This window comes from Limulus polyphemus, unplaced genomic scaffold (genome assembly GCF_000517525.1).
Source record: "Limulus polyphemus unplaced genomic scaffold, Limulus_polyphemus-2.1.2 Scaffold1004, whole genome shotgun sequence".
Lineage (NCBI taxonomy): Eukaryota > Metazoa > Arthropoda > Merostomata > Xiphosura > Limulidae > Limulus > Limulus polyphemus.
This window is the reverse complement of record NW_013666614.1, coordinates 230,882-255,029: the sequence shown is the minus strand read 5'-3', so window position 1 is coordinate 255,029 and position 24,148 is coordinate 230,882. Positions and strand designations below refer to the sequence as shown.

At 31.9% G+C, this 24,148-nt stretch overlaps 1 protein-coding gene across 3 annotated transcripts in view; it reads left to right on the top strand.

The window, feature by feature from the left end:
* Nucleotides 1–23,973, top strand: part of LOC106461650 (nuclear receptor coactivator 5-like) — a 45,183-nt gene extending 21,210 nt beyond the window's left edge. For all 3 annotated transcript variants that reach the window (XM_022388655.1, XM_013921493.2, XM_022388656.1), the window contains exons 7-9: nucleotides 3,672–3,871; nucleotides 21,418–21,738; nucleotides 22,950–23,973. In XM_022388655.1, the coding sequence (XP_022244363.1) occupies nucleotides 3,672–3,871; nucleotides 21,418–21,738; nucleotides 22,950–23,632 (1,204 nt within the window). In that variant the 3' untranslated portion in view covers nucleotides 23,633–23,973. The remainder of the gene's footprint in view (nucleotides 1–3,671; nucleotides 3,872–21,417; nucleotides 21,739–22,949) is intronic.
* The last annotated feature ends 175 nt before the right edge of the window (nucleotides 23,974–24,148 follow it).

Below are 24,148 nucleotides of genomic sequence, written 5' to 3'. Positions count from 1 at the left end.
TGTGGCAAGTTTTTAGTAAAATATGCAAGTCTGTTATACAAAAAAATCAGATGTCTATGAATTGATGAAATCAGTCAGATTCAGACTCTGACACTTTTGCTTTACAATGATATATTTAGGAAATCAAAGAACAAATAGTATTTTAGCATTACTTTCCATTGTGATGGTGCAAAATGCAAGCACTGTTACACTATTGCAAACTACAAGAGTAATAACTTCCCAGCTGCAGTTTTAGGTGGTAGTATCTACAGATTACACCTTTTAGATTTTTTTTTTTTTCTTGGCTTATAAGTGGGATTTTTATCTGGTCTTTCTGAAGGTTTTTGTATAGGCAAGGATGAATCTAATAGTTGTAGTATTTACAATTAGTTGTGTCAAATCATGTTTCTGGCTTTTCACAGTCCAGAGAAATAAAATCAGTGAGTGGAGTTAATATGTCACAAAGCAACAAAGAACAAAATTATTACCAACCCACATTCCTTCCAAACTAATCTTTTTACCTTCCAACTGAGCCTGACAGAAGCCAAGGTGTTATCTTCACAAATACAGTGTAAAGCAGCCATCAGCTGTGGGTATAAAATTTTATACTCGTGGTTACATTTTAATACTGCTGAACTTTTTTCTTAAAATCAAAAGGAAATAAAATTTTTAATTACTAATGATTGATTTTAAGTAGAAGGTAAAAACTTTCCAAGATATAATCTGACTGTATGTTGTTCTCTTAAGTTCTTTTTTCTTGTGATTTTTAAAATATGTTAAATAATATTAAATTCATAAGCTCTATCATTATGATCAAATGATAGTGAGGGTACCCAGCTGAGAAATAAAAGCATTCTAATCATATTAGATCATAGTTTTCTTTTGTATTAATTTATATCATTATTTGCTTCAAGTTTGTTATTTAGAATTAGCTTCATTGATTTATAAGATGTAGTCCAGTTTTGACATAAAATTAGCTTACTTTTGATTAGAGGATGTTGCATTGGTAGCTTGTTAAGTGAAGCACTGCCCAAAAAAAGAATTTTCACATCTTTAATCTAAACACTTAAATGAAATGTATTTTTATCATTAATTGTTTTAGTTATATTAATCTGTGATTAGGTACTAAAACACAGTTGATTGCTACTAATATTTCTGCATAAGGAAACAATAAGTGTGCTCAAACAAAGAATACTGATGTGCTGGAAGTATAAGCAAATCATTTCTAAAAATAATTGCTTAAGTACAGGATGTCTAATTGCAGCTATAAATACAGGGTCTGTAAAGATTTGAAAAATACTTGAATTTGAAATTTCTTTATAAAGTATTAACAAATTGAACAAAGACGCTTAAGAAATGATTAAATTAAACCTGAATAAGTTACTTTGTTTTTTATTTCAAAGTAATATCCAATATAGACAATACATCAATTCCAAATCCCTTTTCTTTTACCTGCTGATTCAGTAAACTGGAATTGATTGTGGTGATAGTTACACTTAGAAACATGTATATGTATATTGAATTTCAAGTGATAAGTGCAGCCAGGCTATTTATAGGTCAAAGAGTTTAAGAAGAATAAATACAAAATGTTTTGTCATGTTGTGTAAACTTGTGATTTGGAAATGAGAAAAAAACACTGAAATATCATGTGAAAAGTAATTGATTTACATGTCAGATGCTAGTATCATTGAAAAAACGTTTTCAGGATTGCAAACATTTCAGTCCTGAGAAGGAATCAAACAGTGTGCATAATTCTGTTCCACATGACACACAATAATGATATTGTGTTGAATACTGTGTTACCTGAGGAATAATTCCAAAGGTGCAAGCACACTGGCTGGTATACTGTTATCATGCTCTGATCTTACAATAAAGCAGTATATGTTGGTGACAGAGACTCTCAGGTTATCTTCAAATTATCTCTTTTTAACTGTTGATAAAGTTTTTCAGTTGATGTTTCTTATTCAGTTCTTCACATTATATAGCTGCACAATATATCATGAAGAACTAAATAGTGGCCAACGAAAATTTTTCTTCACTTCACCTATCCAATGTATAGGTTTTTCTCATAGTGACTACAAAGCATGTTCACACCAATAGTATGGTTGATACTTTTCACTATGATAAAGGTCCAGCTTGTCTCTCTTTGGTTAACTTGTGTTTGTGGTTACTGATGAGGAGTGGAATTCTCTGAAGCTAGTATAACCCAATAACACATGTTGATCAAATTGTAGATTGAACTGGACCTCCCTTGAACTTAGACTTCGAGATTAAAACAATCTTCGAAGTTTATATATTATTATGGGATATTATGGTGTTTTTTTTTGTTTTTTTTACTATTATGGGATGCTATAGACTGGGTTCTAACTATTATGCAGTGTTATAGAGTGATTTTTAACTATTATGGAATGTTATAAAAATGTGTTATGGGATGTTATGTAGTGGTTTTTTAAACTGTAACTAGATGTTGTTAGTCTATGTACTGAAAGTGTAAAATTAGGTGTCTAGACAGCAAAACTGAAAAAAAATATTTGCTGGATTTTTAATTTAGTGTCTTTATTGATTAAAAAGGTTTATTTTTTAACTTTGCTGATATAACAGCAAAATGATTTAGGTTTAAAGTTGTATTGAAGTTTCTTCTTTCATGAGAAACCTTATAATCTTGGGCCTAGGCTATGTGATTCCATACTACGTCTTCACTTTAGGCTTAATTACAAAGAAAAGTAGTACCTTGGCCTCATTTATTACATTGTGATGAAGTTAATTAACATTTTGTTATTTATATTTTTGTAGTTGTCTGATGAAATCTTCTAACACTTCTTTGATCTTGAGTTGTAGACCAAAGCAAATTAAAAATTGCCAAGGATTTCAATGAAGTAGAGTTATTTCAAAAAGGAAAATTGCATTGTATTTTGTTTAAGCAAAGGAGACTGAATACAATGCATTGTTGGCAAAGATGTTTGATTTTATATGCAATGGGTGCATCCAGCACAACAGAGCACTCAGCTTCACTAAATTTCTACAAGAATTTTTTATGCTGGATGCACTCATTGCATAGAAACCCAGACATTTTGGCCAACAATGCACTGTATTCAGTCTCCTTTGCTTAAAAACAAATGCAATGCAATTTTATTTATTGGAATAACAAATTTGAATGACAAAAAATAGTTGTAAATGGCCCATTAGACAATCATGTTGCATATACTCTATTATCCAAGTCATTATGTTGACTCTACATTTATTTACTTATGTTCACTATTTTATTAATCACTATTATTAGGAAAATGTAGTGTTAATTTCTTTCAATGGGCACCTGCTAGTAATTTTATAATTGATACTTGTTTTATAGAAATGGACTGTATACTTTACACATAAAATCACTTTTATATTGGAACTAATGATTCCATTTTAATTTCACTTATTCTAAAGATAAAAAAAAAGTTAGGAATATGTTTGTATTACATATTGGAAGTATATGATCCTAAATGGTATTGACTGAATGTCAGTTTACTTTTTTTCATACCCTGCTGTGTTGTTTGGAGTAATTGATGACTAATTTATGTGTAGACAACTTGTGTTGTGAAGAACATTGCTGTGGAAACTGTTTGCATTCAATAATTGAAAAAGTACAAAATATTTTCTTTAAATTGTTATTTAACTGCACCTGATTTAAAGGACTAACATTTTTTCAGATTATATGCTGAACATGTGGAAGCCAGGTTGAAAAACCTTGGCATGGAAGTTGGTATTATTTTGTTGAGTGATGAATCTAAACTGGCTCAGACAGTGAAGGATCTAGAAAAACAAGGACCCGTTTTTGTTATAGTAATTACTCCAAAACATGAACTCAGCAACACTCTTACTATTAATATTCTTCTTGGATCTCCTGAAGGTAAGCATATTTAGTAACATCTGCTTTAGTGCGAGTTCACTGATGGTAATGTATCAGTGACTAACCACATCAATTTATTCATATTCATATAACAAGCAGTATGCTTCTAAGTGTAACTTCCATATCATCACAATATGTTAAGAAATTGACTCTCTTCACAGTACATTATTAATGTTTGAAATTTAACTTGATAACTAATAGTACTTGTGTGTGTCTAGAGTTGAAAGTGTGATATTCCTTACATATAATGCCAATGTTTATAATGTAAACTTTGATGTTACCTTGTTCTTATATAGACATAAATTTGCATTTGAGAGAGAAGGTTACTTCTATTACAGAAAGGAAGAAATTTGTGACTGGGCAGACTTGTATGTTGATACTATAGCATTACATACCAGGTTTCTTCCAGTTATTGTACATTTTTAGAATGAATACAGAAGTTTATTCAGACAAGTTTATTGTAACCACGTTTGTCGCAAGTAATTTTATACTTGTAGGTCAGTAAGGTTTAGTTAATTAATATTTTGAAGCATTGTGCATATGGCTCCCAAGATTGTGAAAATATAAGTTTTTAACTTAGTTGTTTTATTACATCACTTAAACATAGTACAGTTGTGCCAATCTCTTTGTTTTTCTGGCTTTATCATTAACCAATATAAAAAGTCTACAATTAAATGATAACTAAAATGCTGAATTTCTCAGTCATAATTCATACTGTGATAAACTTTTAATGACCACCATACTGTTAAATATATATATACAGAAATATCACATGACCAGCAACTACCCTGACACTTAAAAATTGATCATAAAAGCTATATGGTCAACATTATATTTGTGTGTGAAGTATTACCTATTATTTTCTTGAAAATATCATTAACAGCTAGCATTTCATTAATTAATTTATAAACAAGTAAGAACTCTTTCAATGTTAGGGGACAAACTGAAAGATATAAAATAATGAAAATCAGCTAAACTACCAGGGAGAGGGTCATTTTGTTAACCCAAAAATACATGTTTGAAGGAAGCCAAAATAAAGAGGACATTATTATATTAGAAAAAAATTAGAATACTTCAAAAGTTGTTAGTATTGTTAATTCCTTTAGGCTTTCCCTAGTATTATTGGCTTATTTACAGAGGTGTCAATTCTCTTTTAGACTAGAATAAATTATAAACTACTTTAATACATCACCAACATGAGTTGTATTTACTGTCTAGCGGTGAAGATGTTTGAGTACCAACAGTATCTTAAATATTTATGAATATAATTACTGTATTAGTCTTTTTAAACTTTAGAAGATTGTGTATGATTTTCAATTACGACATTAATACATTTGTTTTTTGTTTTACATCATATCTTCCACTGAAGAAATCTACAATTTTAACACCAGGGGCTGAAATTTGGTATGAGTTATCATTTGCTGATGTACAACACATGCGTGAAGGATTTTTCTGCTCTTGCTATCCTGAAAACCTCCATTTTAACCCCATGAATCTTATTTTGATGCAGCATTCATCACATAATATTCTCTTATCTTCCCAAAGCAGATGTAACATAAACTAAGTCAGAAAAGTGATGACACATAAGACTTAAAAGCTTTAATTGCAAGCAAACAAACTTTCCATGGGAATAGCCATTTTATTTGATTTTGCAATTTTTGTCAGCATTAATTTTTAATCTCTTATCAGCACGAGCAGTAAGCAGCAAAATATCCAAAAACAAAGTGAGGCTGCAAACCTTTAAAAAAGAATGCATGCTTGCTGATGAGTTCACAGTCAAAATGATGAAAAAGGTTTAGTTACTAAAATATTGTGTATGAAATGCACTAGGCACTGGATGAAATTACAGGACTGGGCTCTAAAGAAAGGCTGCAAGATATGACATTGTATACCAACAGATGCACAAGAATCCACAAACATAATGTCAAGAAACACATCAATGGTCCCTTTCATCATCAGACTTGTGGTAAGTGCTTGTACTAGGTCTTTTGATAAAAATATGGAAAATTGGTGTTTCCGTCAAATGCCTTTTTTTTATATTTCTTTATAACACTACATCTGGAGGTTTAACCAACCACTGTCAACATTGTAAGAAGTTCAACATGGTCATGGACTGTAATTATCCCATGTGCTAGTACTGTGTATGTTGTTCACTACATACATATTCATGGTTTTAGATGTGATATGATGGATTACTGTTACAATGTTGCTTACATTTTCAAGGAATGAAAACCGTTGAGGGATTTGATGCAATTCGTCTATATGTACACACACACACACACACACACACATATTGTGTCGATAATATTGTAGGTACAATTTTCATTACTGTCTTCACTTTTATATATAGATGTATCTTTTGTAGGCAAAACTTTGTAGAATTTTTAAAAATCAGGTAGACCAGTATGGTTTCTTATATCTTACTGTGTTTGACCAAGAGGAATGTGGTGAGCTAGTTGTTGCAGAGAGTGAGCCAAGTCTAAGTATATCTTATATTCAAGATACGTCTAACAAAAAAAAAGGTCAACTGTCTTATAAATGCTAGGCATGAAAGCAGAAGAGAATCATTTCCCATTATTGTTGACTGGAGATAAAATTGTGTGAAACTTTTGAGAAGAATAATGAGAAGACATAAGAAAATGATTGGGTACTTTGCTACAGAAAAAGTTTATTCTAGAACTTCTAGTTCAGTCAGTGTTCTTCTGAAGTTTATTTAATGATTGAGTTAAAAAAAAAAAAGACTAGATGAGAAAGAAATTGTCTACACAAAGATTATCTATCATGGAGTACCTGCCACACTCTTTCTTACACTTCCAGGAATGATGACCATCAAAGGAACTGATACAATCTCTCTCAAGAAATCCCTTCATCATATTCACAAGGAAATCTGACATGACAGCTCATGTTCTGATAGTGCTACTGTCAACTTTGGAACTGTGGAAAGAGGTCTTGGCAGTGAAGAAATCTGAATGAGAGTGGTTACTATTCTTTCATTATTGTAATCATAAACTGAAGTTAGCAACTGTTGCTGCTTTTAAAACCTATATTATTCTAAGAATGTTGGAGTTTTACCTCTTTAGGGAAGGGATTAAGTTTTGGCATATTCTCCAAGAAACTGGAGAAGCTATGGTTGTTCAAGTGAAAAGATTTCCAACACTGTGGCACAAGGTTCCAGATACCCCCAAAAATGGAACTGATGCTCTTTTACACATCTAACCTGCTTTACTATTGTTCTTGGAAATTACCATAGACAGTTTCAATAATGATTAGAAGGTACTGAAAGCCAAAGCTGCAAGATCACATGAGAAAACTAACTGCATAACTATGTAAACGATATGCTTGTTCAACAACCTCATAAATATCACATCAAAGCACTGTCTCATTTTTAAAAAGGATGATGTTGAAGTATCTAAAGTTACCATGAACATACTTTGTACAGTTAATGATTGGGATGATCAAAATTCCCAACGTTTTAGTGTCCTTTGTTTAAGAAATGCATATGCACTAAGAGATCCTTATTAACATACCACTAAAACTGTCACATAAGTATAATAAATCAGAGGAGTCTTTGTGTTAAGTGTTGGACAGTGAAAAAGATAAGTAATTATGTTGAATGTTGTTTCAGTGGAACTTTAGGCAGAATAGACATAGTAGGTTTGAGAACTTGAATGGACTGCAACTGCCTGTTGAAAGAAAAGGAGACAACATTTCAACTTCGATACTGAGACCTTCTTTAGGTACTTGTGTAGTGCCTTATGTATGTAATTAAGGCCATGTGATTAAGCTCAGGCTGTGTGATTTGAGTGTGTGTGATGATTGGTAGGTGTTACCTTTAGAATTGTGATGTCACCATATCATTTATAGAGTTTGTTAAGGGTGGTAGTCTACTGGCTGCTTATGTGCAAACCATTGTCTCTGTTGAGTTCAGATTGATGTAGTTTGAGGAAGGTAGCTTCTTTGACATTTCTTTCTTTTCAGTGGTGAGCTTTGTCTAAAATTCTATTTTGATTCCAGTTTATAATATGTCCTGTCTTGTAGTTATGCGCGCAGCCAAAGCCGATGTATCTGGATGTGTTATTTTAATCTCCTTTTTATTTTATTTTAATCTTTGTTCTGTCATTCAACTAGTTTCTTCAATCTAAGTGTTACTGCATGAAAATGGTACATTGTGGGTGTGTTCTCTTTGTTGTTCTTGGTTGTTTCACTTTAGTAAAAATGTTTCATAGATATTTTCCTGCATTAATATGAACTTTAACATTAAATTTCCAGTAAATCATTTTAAGTTTTTCACTTAACTTGGGAATGTAGAGTAGAGAAATGATTAGTTTGTGTTGGACTTGGTCTTGTTGTGAGTATTGGTATCTTGCTCATCGTGGTAGTAGATATAAAACTGGAAAGGTATATGCTGTCTCTGAAAACTTTCTCTAGAACAGATTTTGGGTTGTTGGACCTTTAGTGTAGGTTTCTGTTAATGTGAGTGTGAAGTGGTCATCATGTCACTGAACGAGTATACCTAAAAATGGAAGAGTTATATTTTCTTCTAACTGTATGGAGAATTTAATGTGGGTGAGACCAAATAACAAATGTGTCATCAACATACCATTTCCAGATGTTAGACTTGTTAGACTTAGTTAAGTTATTTGTCTGTTGGGTGGTGGCTTCAAAATCTTCCATGAAAATGTCACTGGGAATGGGTGATAGAGGTGATCCCATAGGAAGGCCACTGGATTGTTCATAAAATTTGTTTTGAAATTGTAAGAGATGGAGTTAGTGCAGAAGGTCAGAAGTTTTAACATGCTGTCTACATTGAGACATGTGCAAAGATGTAGGGACCTGTCTGCTGTTAATCTTTTGTGTACTAGGAGAGAACATGGTTGACAGGAATGCTGGGGAACATACTAATGACACCAAAACTGACCAATACATCTGAAGGTTGAATGGAGAAGGTTTTAAAGATTTATAAAAATGTTTATGCATTCTTGGTTCTTGATCCGCTCAACCCACACAGCCTAAGCTTTATCACCTAACTTTGCTTACCTTTATAACACACTACACAACTACCAACAGTGACTTGAAGAAAACCTCAGTGAAGAAGCCAAAATCTCACTCCTTTTCTTTCAAGGCAGTTGCAGTCCATTAAAGTTCTGAAACCTACGATGTTGAATGTCATATTTATTTTGTATACGTGCATTTACACTGTCACTTGTGGATAAAATTGCATTAATATAGCTTAATGGATTTTTTCCTGCATTGTTTTGCATTAGTTCTTGTGAGAAGAGTAGTTCTCTTGAAAGCATTTGGTGAGAGCTATTTCTTGCTCTCACAGAGTTTTCAGACTTTTTCTCCCTTTAACATAGATTGTATGGATTTAGTTTCCTCTTCATTGCCGTGTGTCAGAATGTTGTCTCATTTACACATAGCAGTCACCAAGAGTGTGCTGGTTGATTTTTATAAACAAGAACTGTATGGACCCCATGCATTTTGCAAATAGATGGTTTGCTATTCTTTCTTTTGTCTTTTGTAAACAGGCAAATTTAATGGAGTTGGGTCTGACATTGGATGACAGTTTTTATTCTGATGGTCAGCCCATTCCACCTTGGCTTGTTACCATTTCCATTTATGATTTTTCTTTGAGTTACCTGAAGAAGTCGGATACTTCTGCTGGAAGTACTGACTTCTCTTTAGTAAACACCTTTTGAGCTATCCTTTCTTTTCAATTTTTTATGGGTAGCTTGAAACCCAGTGATTCTGTGGGCTCAGCTATGGATTGTTGTAGCTCTCTAGTTGCTCATAAGATCCCCTCTACTAATTCCTTGCTCACTGCTGAGTTGTATGCATCTTATTTGCTCTGGATTGCATAGAAGCAACACAGTACACATATGTTACCATCTATACTAACTTTTTGGAGTCCCTGGATTTGGTTAATGTCAGTTCTCACCCAGAATTTAAGGGAATAAAATTGCTGAAATTATGACTTGTTGTTGTTGTATAGATTGTTGGCCTGTCATCAAGGCAAAACTTCACATCAGTTGGCAAGCAACTTGGGGTGAGAAATGACATAACAAGCTTTTTCAGATAAAATCTGCCATTAATAATAGACTGTCCAGTTTACAAAATAATCAGAGAGAGGAAGTTGTCTTTACCATTCTCCATATTGGTCACCGTTTCTTGTAAAACATTTTCTCTTTCAAGTGAATGACCTGCCAAAGACTGAGAAGAGAACACTCAAGTCACAATTGCCTACATATTACTTAAATGCTGTCACTATGATAACCAGTGACAGCACCATTTTAAACGTTTTTATTAATAGTGTCCTTTTAATATTGAGCAGTATCATAGGTAATGATGACATTGTTTTATTTTTGTAGAAGCTAAAGCATTTCTAATTTAATTATTTTTATAACCATCTTTATATTAATTATTTTTTATAATCATATTTGCAAAACAAAAATGAAAACAAAATCAAATATTTAATGTATAATTTTTTATTTTAAATGCACCTATCTTTGGTGTTGTTTAACATAAGTTTTTTCATGTAGGTAGCCTTGGAGCTTTGCATCATATAACCCTCAAAACCAACCACTATTTCTTACAATTCATAGTTAACTTATTAACCGACTAAAGAAAAATAAATTAGATATAGCAAGACAATTGTAACTTCTCTCTCTCTCAGTCCTGAGTATGTGTAATTAGACATTTACTGCCTAAATTTTTGTATTGTAATAATGATTATAGCCAGGTGGGTAGGGTGCTTGACTCGCAATTTGAGGGTAGCGGGTTCAATTCACCTTCCCACCATACATGCTTACCCTTTCAGCCATGTGGGCATTATAATGTTATGGTCAATTCCACTATTTGTTGGGAAAAGAGTAGCCCAAGAGTTGATGGTGGGTGGTGATGACTAGCTGCCTTCCTTCTAGTCTTACACTGCTAAATTAGGGACGGCTAGCACAGATAGCCCTCATGTAGCTTTGTGCGAAATTCAAAACAAACAAAATAATGATTCTGTGATATAGACACCAAGTTACTACTAATAAAATGTTCAAGTATAAAACTATTTTTTATAATACATTCAACATTTTCATAATGACAAATAATGTCACATCATGATGAATACAGATAGAATGTTTGCATGCTTTTATGTTATTAACTTCACTGTTTTACATACTGTTTCATTAACTACTTCATTATGATGCAGCCATAGCCTGAAATATAAGCTTTAGAATGATGTAGCTGCATTTTATAAATCAAGATTTGTTGCTCTGGAAGTTTTGGATTCTTAAAGCAAGTAGTAAGCATAGATAATTTAGTACTTAAGTGAATGACTGTGAAATAAAAAAAAATGCTATTACATTATTCATGTTGATTAAACTTGCTTTTTGTAAATTATCAGCTTCTGGATTTAATGACAGACAAGTTTATCATGACTGAAAGAATGCAATTCTCATGTTACTAAATATTATTGTTTTAGTAGCAGATAATTAACCACTGAAATAATATACAATAATAATAATAATAATAAAGCATGCTACACAGTTCTATCTATTTATGTCACATTTGAATTAATGAAATAGGTACAGCCAAAAACGAATACAAAAAGTCCAGATTGTAATCTCAAATATTTTAATACTTGTAACACAGTGAGCCATGTGTTACATTCTGTTTTATAATTTTCGGTCTTTTATCAAACAAATTATTCACTCTTTTGAATTTCTTTTTCAAACCATCAAGTGTTACAGGAGCAAATAGAATAGGTATTTTAGTGTTATTAAGGAATGTATATGCTTTGCCCGTGTTATACAGCTGTACAATAGCCAGTTTCCACTTCATCTACAAGGATGTATGAAACAACTTAAATAACTTGTGTAGATCTGACTTAAAGTAGATTATGGTATGAGAGGTAAAGAAATATTTTGTCATTACAAGTTTACCACATTGAAAATAAGTACTGTAAAGCAGTTTTATGTGTTTTAGAACATGGCTGGTGACTTATTAGTGATGGTTATAGTCAATTTGACTGCTTTGTAACCACAATGTAACTATGAAATTATACATACTGTTACTCTGAATGTATCAAGTATATCTTCACGAAATTTGGTAAGCTTTTAGTAAACATTACAAGTGTGTTTTACACAGAAAATCAGATTTTTTGATAAAGTACTTTTACGAAAGATTTGTCGGTAAATTTACAAAGCCTTTACTGAGTCAACATGAGTGAAAGGTAATTTTTCTTCCTGAGAATAAAAATACTTCTTTTTATCTTACAGTTTTCATATTTAATTTGCATAAACTCCAGAACCTTCTAAATGCATACAAAAGTTTTATCAGTAAAACTACTTTAGCTCTTATTTTCTCTACCTTAACACTAATTGTTATGAAATCATCTGTAGTGAAAGTTTAAAGATGTGGATGAAAATCAAAAATACATTTTTTGTTTCTAGAATGACTGCATACTATAATGGACAGTTACAATTGTTTATTCTATATAGCCTAAAACTCGTAACATTATCACATGTACTTTCATTTAATCTTATTGTTGTATTACTCTTTCAACCATGCTTGACTAGTGTAACAAAGCAATAAATCATCTGGCCAGAGTTAAGGGCAAGTTAGGTAAACAAGCTATCAAATTACATCATTGTTTTTTATCTAACTTAATACTTTTCTTATTTTTACATTTTAGTAACTTTTGTTACAATATATAACAGAAAAATATATGCATAAAACTAAGAAATTTAGCACTATGGCTTTGAGGATTTTTTTCACTCGAGTGCATGGTTTAGTAAGCTAATTTTTTTTCACTGTGTTGGTTCAAAAATAATTTATGTAGCTTTCAAATGTGTATTTTAAATGCAAAAAAAATTAACTAGAACTTAGAATAGAATATCCCCAAACTATTGTAATTTATCTGGCTTTCTAACTAAGATATAATAAAGTATAAAAAATGTCCTTATTTTTTTGAAGAAGAGTTATAAGTATAAACACATCAATCTCTCATTGTGAAATATTGGTTTTTACTGCTAAAATAAAACTGGCAATTGTATGTTTTATGTAGTTTAGCATTTTTTATTTCTATTGATTTTAAACATGTCCAAAAACAATGTCATAAAGAATTATAGACATTTTTTAAAGACAGATAATATGGGTGGCTTGTCAGTTTAGGTTGAAGAAATAGTGATATCTCGGTAAATTAAGAAAAAATGGAAACTTTGTCTTCTGGGATGTCAATATCCTTGTTTCAACAATCTGAAGCCCTTACATGCAAAGAGAAAAAACTCTGTGAATGAAAAGTCAAAATATCATTGTGTCATGTGACTCAGAGGTGCAGATTGAGAATTTATTTAAACATTTTGTTTTGAAATTAAGAAATTCAAAATTATATAATATAGAAATGTGAATTATAAGCTACATTTTGATGCCAAGTTTAATAACATTCATTGATAATAAAGTAGTTTAATAAGAACTTAAATGTAACTTTGTAATAAGGCTATGACCTGCACAATTTAACTCTTCTGTATGCATAGGTTTGATTACCATATGTATCAGGGTTGAAATCAAACCCTGTTTCCCAAACTTGATCCCCCCCCCCTCCCACCACCACTAATGTCCCACCTATTATTACCCAAAAATGTATCTCAGTCACTGTAACTAATTGCATTTATAATTCCCACACCTATCATTCATACTCCTTTGGAATTTTTAATAATTGTATTAGCCCATGAAAACATCAGTATTAAGTTCAAAAGTTTGAACAAATGTTGATAAACAGGCAGAAAAAGGAAACATTTTGAACAGACACAGCATATTAAAACTGAGGAAACTGTCTTTGGGGTATATACTAATAAGCAGAGAAATCTGGAATCAGTTTTAAATATGTTTTATAGTTAAAAGAACTGTTCTATAGATTGGTATCTTTATGGTGTGTGTGTGTATATATATATGTTCATTTTACAGATGATCTATCTATATTAAGTGATCACAAAATATCATAGGATTATTTTAAGTATGGTAGTACTTAATAGTATGGATTGACAAGGATTCCAAATAATTCAGGCACCGGAAAACCACCCCATCGAATTCCTGAGCGAAAAACTGACCATTCAAAGTATTGGTTACAATATATTACGCTAAAAAGGTTGCTAAAATTTCTGATATAACAATTCAAAAATGTCTAAAACAGCAACTTTTTTGTCTACTATCTTCCTACCTGATCACGTCAGTGGGGCTAGTGCCTAGACTGGTCAGACAATTGCTACAAGATTTCTCCAGCATACTTTACTGGTCTGTGGGTATCCACTTTGATATTCTGATAAAAATCTATATGTATAAAGGTATAATTTATATGGTCAACATATTGTGCACATACTTAAATATTTTTTCAATGCAACTGATGGTGCTTTATACACTTAGCTGTAGGCCAAAGTAAGGATTACATTTTATAAATTTTTTTGTGATTGTGGTTTTAATTCTTAAAAAAGATACAGCTATCAGAGATATGGCTATACTGAAAGTTTATAGATGTTGTGTCCATTCCGTAGACATATAAAAATTGAACAAGTAAAGAGGAAAAAAAACTTGTATGACAATGGAAAGTTGGGATTGTTGGTTACTCATAGAACAACTATAAGAAGAATCCAAAACAAAATAAATGCTGCAATAAAAAGTACACAAACAAGTACTTTTTATTTCAGCATTTATTTATTTTTTTATACTTCTTATAGCAATTCTATGAATAACCAACAATCCCTACTTTCCAAAACGGTGCTTCCTTCCACTCACAAGATTAACTATTCTTGTTCGTTGCAGCCCTCTATGTCCAAACCTTTTCATTACGCATGTCACAAGCCTTCTTCTCCCCCCCCTTCCATCTATTGGACATCTTTCTTTTTGTCTTATTATAATGTTTTAACATAACCAGTTTTCTTGAAAGTTACATTAATTCTATGTAATTCTCGTCGCCTTTATTTAATACATTCACTGTTGTTGACTATTGAAGCATTAATTCCAAAGTCAATGTCACCGTTTCAGGTGTCTCAATTTCAACAGGTGCTTTATCACGGGCTTCAGGTGTGGGCAACCTGACAGGAAATATGTCTATTTTTTATTCGCAGGGAGATTGAATGTTACATGGGTCAACCTCTATCTCCAGACATTGCCCCACTTCCTCCTGAACCTGTACAGGCTGACAAGGATTTTGGTCACCTGTTTCCACCTCCTGAATTTCCCATATCTTTCCTGAAGATTCAGATCGGCCTTCCATGGTTTTTTGGACTTTATTTCTCAGGTATATGATGTTTATCCCTCGTTCCCATTTCTTATGACCCACGTCCTTCCTTACTGCATGAACATTCTTCCCAAATAGGGTTTTGTGGTCACACATTGCACTGTCTCAGGTAATGATGCCCCCCCCGGATTCTCCAACGTATTCACATCTCCCTTTTCTTCTACTAGAGTATGGGAGTCCTTACCACTTACCAGTTCCAAGCTGCTGAGGTGGTCAACTGTGGAGACACCCTCCTGAATGGGTTCCACAGAAAGATGGCTATAACCATTCAGTGCAGAGTTGGGCGGTGGTGTTCTGTGGGTGTAGATGACATAATATCCTCCAATTTGTGATAATCAATACAGTGGAGTGAGTCTTTAGAATGCAGTTCACCCCTTGAATTGGGAGTCCTCATCCTACCATCGCATGGATGTCTGTACCCTGTGGGCAGGTTTTGGATTTAGAGTGAACCAATCAACATAAGTCCTCACACAGGTTTTGGGTTGTCTATCTTCCTCCCTTGATTTCCTCCATCTGTGTTGTGGGTCACAGTGGTGGCACATGGAATTGTTCAGGTTCTCTCCTTGGCTATCTCTCATTCTCTCTTCTTATGGGGATGACATTGCCATTTGGAGGGTCCAGGCCTGTTTCACGGTTGGAGGAGTTGATTGCATGCAATAGACATCCTTTCGATACTGGATGTCAAGTTCCTGTATTGATAGCTCAGAGTTAATCCTTGTGTCATACCCGGGAATCAGAGTGGTTTTACATGTAGTGTACTTGCCGAGTGTGGTCCATGCCATAGCCACTCTACATCCAGGGAGGTGCATCCTTGTTTACCCACTTTTCTCATTGTGCAATTAAATTACAATATCTTTCTTTTGTTAGGATCACTTTCCTACCATATTCTCTCTCTCAGTTGTGCTCTTCTCATTTTCTGCCCTGATATCTTACACATTCCACACATGGACGAAGAGTATATATGGCTCAGAAATGGTGAGGTTCCCCTCTTCTGACCTGATTCTCTCATCTACAGAGGTATCCTTCAGATGCTTTCACGGTTACATCTGTTCTTCCCACGCACAGGTCCCTCCTCCTAATCAATGTGGGATTCTACCTAATCTTGTGAGTACATGGAAATACTGTATTGGAAGTTATAATTTTCCTATATTTTCGATAGGTATTTCCCTCTTCTCACACTTCCCACCCTTCCTTTCAGGGCTTCCATTTTCTGCCAAACTTTGAAGTGATAGTTCGGTAGAGGCACATAGAGGAAGTCACTTGAGTGTACTATGCTCCTATTGGTGGAGAGGTGATGCATGATGATTTGCATGAGAGACACATTGAAATTACTTGATTCCAATAGAGGGAGAGCAGAAGGCTTGTGGCATGCATAATGAAAACATTTGCATATAGGGGGCAGCAACAAATGAGAATAGCTAATCTCGTGAGTGGAGAGAAGTACATATCAAAAATACATTTTCAGATATAGGAAAATTTATAACTTCTGTTAAAATTTTAATTATTTTTTTTTTACCTATTTATGTATATAGAACTTAGATCAAAAATCATGAGTAGTTGTAAAGCCAAACAATAGTAACTTTTCCAATTGACAGAATGCAGAAAAATATTAGACCAGCATCAGTCAGCCCTTGTAGGTCTTATGCAACACAGTAGAGAGAGACCAACCAGACAACACTAATTTTTGATTAATTAAAAGAATTATCAAGCAAATTACATATGATAGATTAGCTACTGACACTGTAGTGTTGAAATGAGTAACATTCCCCAGTTCAGATTAATCTGTTAGAGCAGAGCAAGAAAGAAAAAACAATAATTTTAATTGTTTATATTTTTTTAATATATATCAGATATTAAATTGCTGTTTTGTCTGTGATATTAATGTTTTTAGATAATTTTAGAAACTTAAAAATAGTGACTTTACAGCAAGAATAGCTGTTGGACATTGTCAAGGTTTGGTCCTGTATATAGAGTCACAGTAGTGCCTTTTTTTTTATCTTGGCTGCAGTCAGTACTGTGACTCTAGGTTGATGAAAAGTACCAAATACTTTTGTTCTAAATAGTTAAGGTCATGTACAAGTTGAATTTCACCTATTACACAAAAAATTTATTTTCCCTTTTTAAAAAAGGGCCCATTCCTCAAAGATATATATTAATCACTGCTTGTATAATTCAAAACTCCTGTTTTAATTGCGATGACGAAATTGTATATGTTATCCATCCCCATATTTTTTCTTTTTACTGTGTGTAGTGATTTATTTTTAAGTGCCATTACTCACTATTTTTTGTAGAAGGCTTTGTATGTTTCCTAGTTCTAGTATTTTTAATGAGAATTTAAAATAACTTATTGTTATACTTCCATTTGATAATTATCATGCAAGATTGGTGAATACTTGGAGTTCTGTTGGTAAGATACTGATGTTTTGGGCCATGAAAATTAGGGAATTCAATCACAAAAGGTCCTGAAGATTTATTCTTGGTTAAATGTATGAACTCTGCCTTCTTTTAAATGTTCTTATTTTTCATTGTTGTGCAGTACGAAGAATTTGTAAATTATGTTCAAAAAGGATGGATTTGTTCAGTACATATTAGTTTGTGGCATTTTGGTGTTTTTATTCTTTGACTATGGTTCTGCCATTCCCTCAGCTGTATAAATCTCCTCATGAATGGAAATTTGTAGGTAAAACATTTCTGCTTTCACAAATATTTTAAGAAAACTTTTACTTGGAAATTGTAACAGATTCACTTGTTTTTCTTGTTTAGTTTTGATATGAATTGTAACATTTTTAGAATAATAATAACAGTGGTCTTGGTATGGATGTTTTTTTGCCTTTCAGAGTAGTTTGGATGAAACTGGTAGATTATTGTTGATTGAAAAGTTGTGTCATTGTGTTCTTTTAGTTTTCATGGCATGATTGAAGAAGCAATTGATGAATTTCCCACATTTGATGGAAAGGTGGTTAGGTTTTAATTATAGGTTTTCTGTAAACAGAATGGTCAAGTTATGATCATGTCTTTGTTTACATTGTGAATTGCATTTTCTTGTTTGAAGAGTTGTGTTTGAAGAATCAATCTAGAGTGACTGATTTGTGTGACCAGTCTATGAAAGTATTGTTTATGTATTTTTCCACATTTGTGATTTTTAAGGTTGATGACTGTAGGGCTTTTTTCTCAATATCTTCCTTGTAAATATCACTGAAGAATGGAGAGAAATTGAACTGAACTCAGGTCATAGGTTTGTTTTTGGAGAAGCTGTCTTGTTACTGGAAATAGATGCTGTTTATGCAATGTGACAAGAGTTACATGATGAAACCAATACCTGTGGAGATGTCTAGTTTCAGGGGAAGATCTTCAGGTATTCTTTTTCTGATGATGCAGAGGATAAAGTCAACAGGAATGCAGGAGAATCTGTTTTTGACATCAAAGTTCATTCAGTAATCCTTAGATTATGTTTATTGATTTCTCTAGAAAATGTCTCTGGTTTTTAAAGATTCTATAAATGTTTATTTAATTACAATTTAGTGTTTTTTTAGGTACATTTCCTTTATTGTAATTTTGTTTTGTGTATTTTTAACACTTTAAATGCAATTTTTCACTCATTATTTAATTTTTGTTTATTGGTTTGTGTCTGATAACTTTGTAAGGTGTTGAAGTGAGTTCTCTGTGTTTGGTAAATTTGGATACTTGTGGTCTGTTATGGTTCCGTGTTTTTGTGAAAGTGTGCTAAGCGTCTGGTTATAATCAAACTTGATTATGTTTAGTCTTTTTTTTTGTTGTTTTATACTAAAAACATTTTGTATTACTGTTATTTTTTGTGTATATTGATGAGGAAGTATCAGTTTTAAAAGCAACACAATTACATTGAAAGCTTACATGCTATCTCATGAGTTTATTATACATGTGTGCAGTGGGAATATACAGTAGTACTGGTCAGTTGATGCATTTCAAATATCTCAAGTGCGATTTAACAACAAAACTGATATTCTAAAATACAGTTTAGTAACACATGTAAGTTAAGAAACATTTGAGAACTGATTGGTCTTTTTTTTTAGTTGAAAGTGATCAGAAATAATTCAAAATTATATCTAAAGTTAACATTTAAAATTTTTAATATTGAAAACAGGAATTTGAAATGGATTTTTTTTTTACTAAAAATTTTTGTATTTACAATTATTTTCATACTTAAATTATCCAAAATAAAACATTTAAGTGTTGTTAAAAATATCAAAGATGAAGTTTCTTTTAGTCACGACTAAAGGTTTAGGTTTAACTTAATATAAATTTTTAATATGTTATGTGGTACCATACTATTTTGATAGAATAAAAGGATTTCTAATTTGTTAGTAGGGATCTAAAAACAGGTTTGAAACTCAATTTAGTTTTTTATTCAAATAAATACTTTTAAAAAGTAAGAAATTTCCACAACTCGTTATTTAAGGCTGTTTGTTAAAATAAAAAAACATTGAAAATTGAGGACAGGTGTCCTAATTCTACTTAAGGCAGTTGTACTAATCAGTATTTGTTGTTTTTTTTGTATGCTTCAGGTAAGGCCATGAAATTTTTGAATAGAATATTACATTCAGAAATTGTGGCCTTTTTCATTGCTTTTTGACACTACCAGTGATGTAAAATGTGCATACTTTTTTGACACTACCGGTGATGTAAAATGTGTCTGGTAGTGTCAAAAAGTATGCACATTTTACATCACTGGTAGTGTCAAAAAGTATGCACATTTTACATCACTGGTAGTGTCAAAAAGTATGCACATTTTACATCACTGGTAGTGTCAAATAGTATGCACATTTTACATCACTGGTAGTGTCAAAAAGTATGCACATTTTAGATCAATGGTAGCGTCAAAAAGTATTGATGTAAAATGTGCATACTTTTTGACTCTATCAGTGATGTAAAATGTGCATACTTTTGACACTACCAGTGATGTAAAATGTGCATACTTTTTTGACACTACCACTGATGTAAAATGTGCATACTTTTTTGACACTAACACTGATGTTAAATGTGCATACTTTTTTGACACTAACACTGATGTTAAATGTACATACTTTTTTGACACTACCAGTGATGTAAAATGTGCACATTTTATTTCTTGTCATTCATTAGAACAGAATTAGTTAAAAATTTCATTATAATGTAAAATGGGAACAATATATTCCATTATTGTGTAATAAACTAAGGTTTGATAAATGTATATGCTTTTTAAAAAATACTTTACAAACAGTAAGTTACTAGTTCAGTAGGCTGGAAAGGTGCATATATAAATCATTCAAGATTTGTTGATTTTATAAAACGTGATTATTAAAATAGCATTTAAAAATATAATACAAAATACATTGATTTGTTGTTTGAAGCATTAGGTATACAGCAATTAAATATTAAACATTAGATATTATTGTTATTTAAGAATATATTAAAAAATAGAACATAATATGTACTTAAATTTATTTAAACAAAACATAATAATGAAAAAAATCCTACTATAGAGTACCAACATTATATAATGTGATATATAATGACATAGAAAATTAATGAATTATCAGCACTATAAAAAGAAAATTAGTAAATGGTTAGTGAAATCTGAGAGACTAAAATTTTGAAGATTTGTTTCTCTTAATGTTTTTGTTTTGTGATTATTGTTTTTTAAACTTTATAAAAATGTTTAATTTTGTATTGTTTTAAGGTGTTTAATATTTATTTGATAACATCCATGTATTTTCTTTGTAATTATTTTATCAGTTCAAGTGTTCTGTCCACATACACAAGTTTTTCTTCTTATGTGGGCAGATTAATCATTTGTGGGTAGTAATATGAATACTTATTTTGTTTTTATTAAACTGTATTATTTGTCAAAGGTACACTGAGTGTTCAATTGTAGGTATAGAGAAGTACTTTGTAGAGTTACATGAATACTTAAAAGCTGAAGTATAATATAATTTGTTTGTTAATGCTGAATACAGTATCTTTTATATTGTTTTTTTAACAAAGGTTTAACATGATCACTTGGGTTTGAGCTTTATATTATTCTCTTATTGCTTCTAAATACTTAGTACTGAAGAGTATACTTTAAAGATAATTGTATATGTCCTACCTGCCACAGGCATAGTGCATTATGCCATAAATATATACATTTTTACCTTCATTTCATCAATGGATTTTGTGTGATGTCTTTGTTGTTGGTTTTCTAGTAGATAAAAATTGTTCAATATGCAATGTATACTTAAAAATGCTAATTTTTTTTTCATAGAACATCACAACATGCCTCTTGATGATGCTCTGAAATTAGTAGCTCGCAACTTTCATGAATATACTCTGTCATTGCGTTTCTTGAATCAAAAGACCGAAAAGAAAGAGCCACAGGTTCTTACACGTAGGTCTCCTACACCCCCAGATCGAGATATTGGCTTCCTTCTGAATCTCTTGGCTGATGGGAAACATTTAACTATGCGTGAGCTTGATAAAATTATGAAGTATATACAGGATCGTAAAGATAAACTTGCAGAAATTGAGTTGGGAAAGTTACAAAGAACTGGTGAGATCAAACCTGAACCTCCCATCAAATTACATGGTAAGCTTTCATAATAAGTGGATTTACATTTTTAAATTCAAATTTCATATAGGTTTATCTTATTGTTTTGTACAATGGAATGTTATAGCTCATGTAATGAAAAAGTTCAGTTTTATATGGTAAACTTTACATTTTCCTTTGAAGGTAATGATTTGAGTCCCACTGATCCAATGTTAAGTTAAACTTAGGAACCATATTCAAGGATGCATATAAGCCATACAAGCTATAGTAACATATTTATAATAGGAAAAACATTTTGAGATACACTTTTATGTATACTTTTAGGAATGAATCACAAATATCAAAAATAAATACAACTGTAAAGTGTAACAACATACTCAGACATTATATGTTGGTCTGTGTGTACCATCCTGTTAAGTATAATGGAAGTAGGTCCACTTGACGTTCATAGACCCTCATGAAAAATGGCTTTTTTTATTTTCAATTTTGGCTTACGAATTTCAACCTTAAAAGTTTTGAGTTGGGCTACAATAATAATAATAATTACTTGTAAATAGATTTATTTATTTTGGTCTGATTGATTCATGAGAATGAAAATCATATATTTTTTAAATCTCCAGATGTTTTCTTTTAATACGATATAAACATGTAAGTTCGATCACAAGCTTATGTAGATATTTTATTATTACACACATATATATATATATACACACACATACGTGCAAATTTTAACTTCATACTCACCCACATAAATGATATATTCAAAAAGATAGGAAAGCAACATTTTCTAATTTCACAGTTTGGTAACTTTTTTTTTCTTGACAGAATTGACTTTTATGTTGTAAAAACTTCAGAGCATGCCATTTTGTTAATTTAATTAATATCCTAACTGAAGTTAAAGTTATGTGGATAAATTAGGTAAAACTAAGAACTGCTTATGTATTATTCATTTATCTTCTTTAAAATTGTAATAGGTAAGTATAATTTATAAAACTAAACAGTTTGTTAAATTAACTCTTAACCACTTGTAAAATGTTTGCTACCCAATTAAAACCCAAAGGACCAATTAGGTGAATTAGATGGCTATTGAGAGACTAATTGCCTGGTTTTGAATTCCATAATTATATCCAAATACCATTTACTATTTGTGAAAGAGCTGTCAGTAGTACAAACCTACATTTTTTTTATAATAGTCATGAAACTTTTCACAATTGAAATATAATAATAGTTTTGCATTCTTGGTATTCCAGGAGAACAGTCACAACCAATAACAATGGAACAACAGCAAAAAGAACTTCAAAAGAGAATCTTGAACATGATCAACCAAGGGAGTGTAGATGCAGGCTTCTCCAACAGAGGAATATCCTCTTCATCTGCAAATCAGCCACCCTCGAACTTAAAACTTGATAACCCCAATTTACAGAAAGCAGTAGAGAATTTCATACAAACCAGTCCTGACCTTTCCAAAACACTAATGGGAACTTCCATTCCTACAACAAACACTACTGCTGTAGCTAATACATACACCCAGCAACAGACTCTAAAACAGTCATTGCAAAATTCTGTAACCCAGTCAAATGTGTCTGCTAACCAATCAGCCTTGATGAGGAACCAGTCTACTTTAGTAAGTAACCCCACATCACTGGTGGGTAATCAGTCATCTTTGATGGGTAATGTGTCATCTGTAGTGGGTAACCAATCATCTTTGATAACTAACCAACCTCCTCTAATGGGTGGTTTGTCATCAGGAAGTGCAGTAAGCCAGATTATGATGGGTCAGAATCCAATGTCTTTTACAAGAGGGCAAGGTATGATACCTGGTGGAGTGGGTCTAGTCCCACAAGTTGTTCGCCATCCATTATTGGGAACCCTGGTAGGAATGACTGGCTCTTTTCTGGGCAGGGGAAGGGGTACTCCTGGCAGCAGATACTGACACAATACTGCTGCTGTTGGAGTAGACTGAGAACAAGTAGTTCATTTCTTCTCTACATTCAGTAGTTAGTGATTTTCTTCTCTGTAGCATCTGTGTTTATTTGTTTTGTTTATTTTAATACAAATTATAAAACTACACAGCGACATCATCATTTTACTTTTCCAGAAGCATTCATCATTTTCTAAAAATGTCATCAGAGTGTGAGTAGGAAACTTGCAAATAGGTGATTAATACAACCATTGTGGAAAATTTTTTAAACTTAATATTTTTTAGGAAACAAAATTAAAGTACGATCTGAAAATGATTAATAATTATACAGAAAATAGACAAATGGATAAGGAAAACAGAACAAAATTAAAGTACACTCTGAAAATGATTAATTATTATACAGAAAATGGATAAAGAAAACAGAACAAAATTAAAGTACACTCTGAAAATGATTAATTATTATACAGAAAATAGACAAATGGATAAGGAAAACAGAACTAAATTAAAGTACACTCTGAAAATGATTAA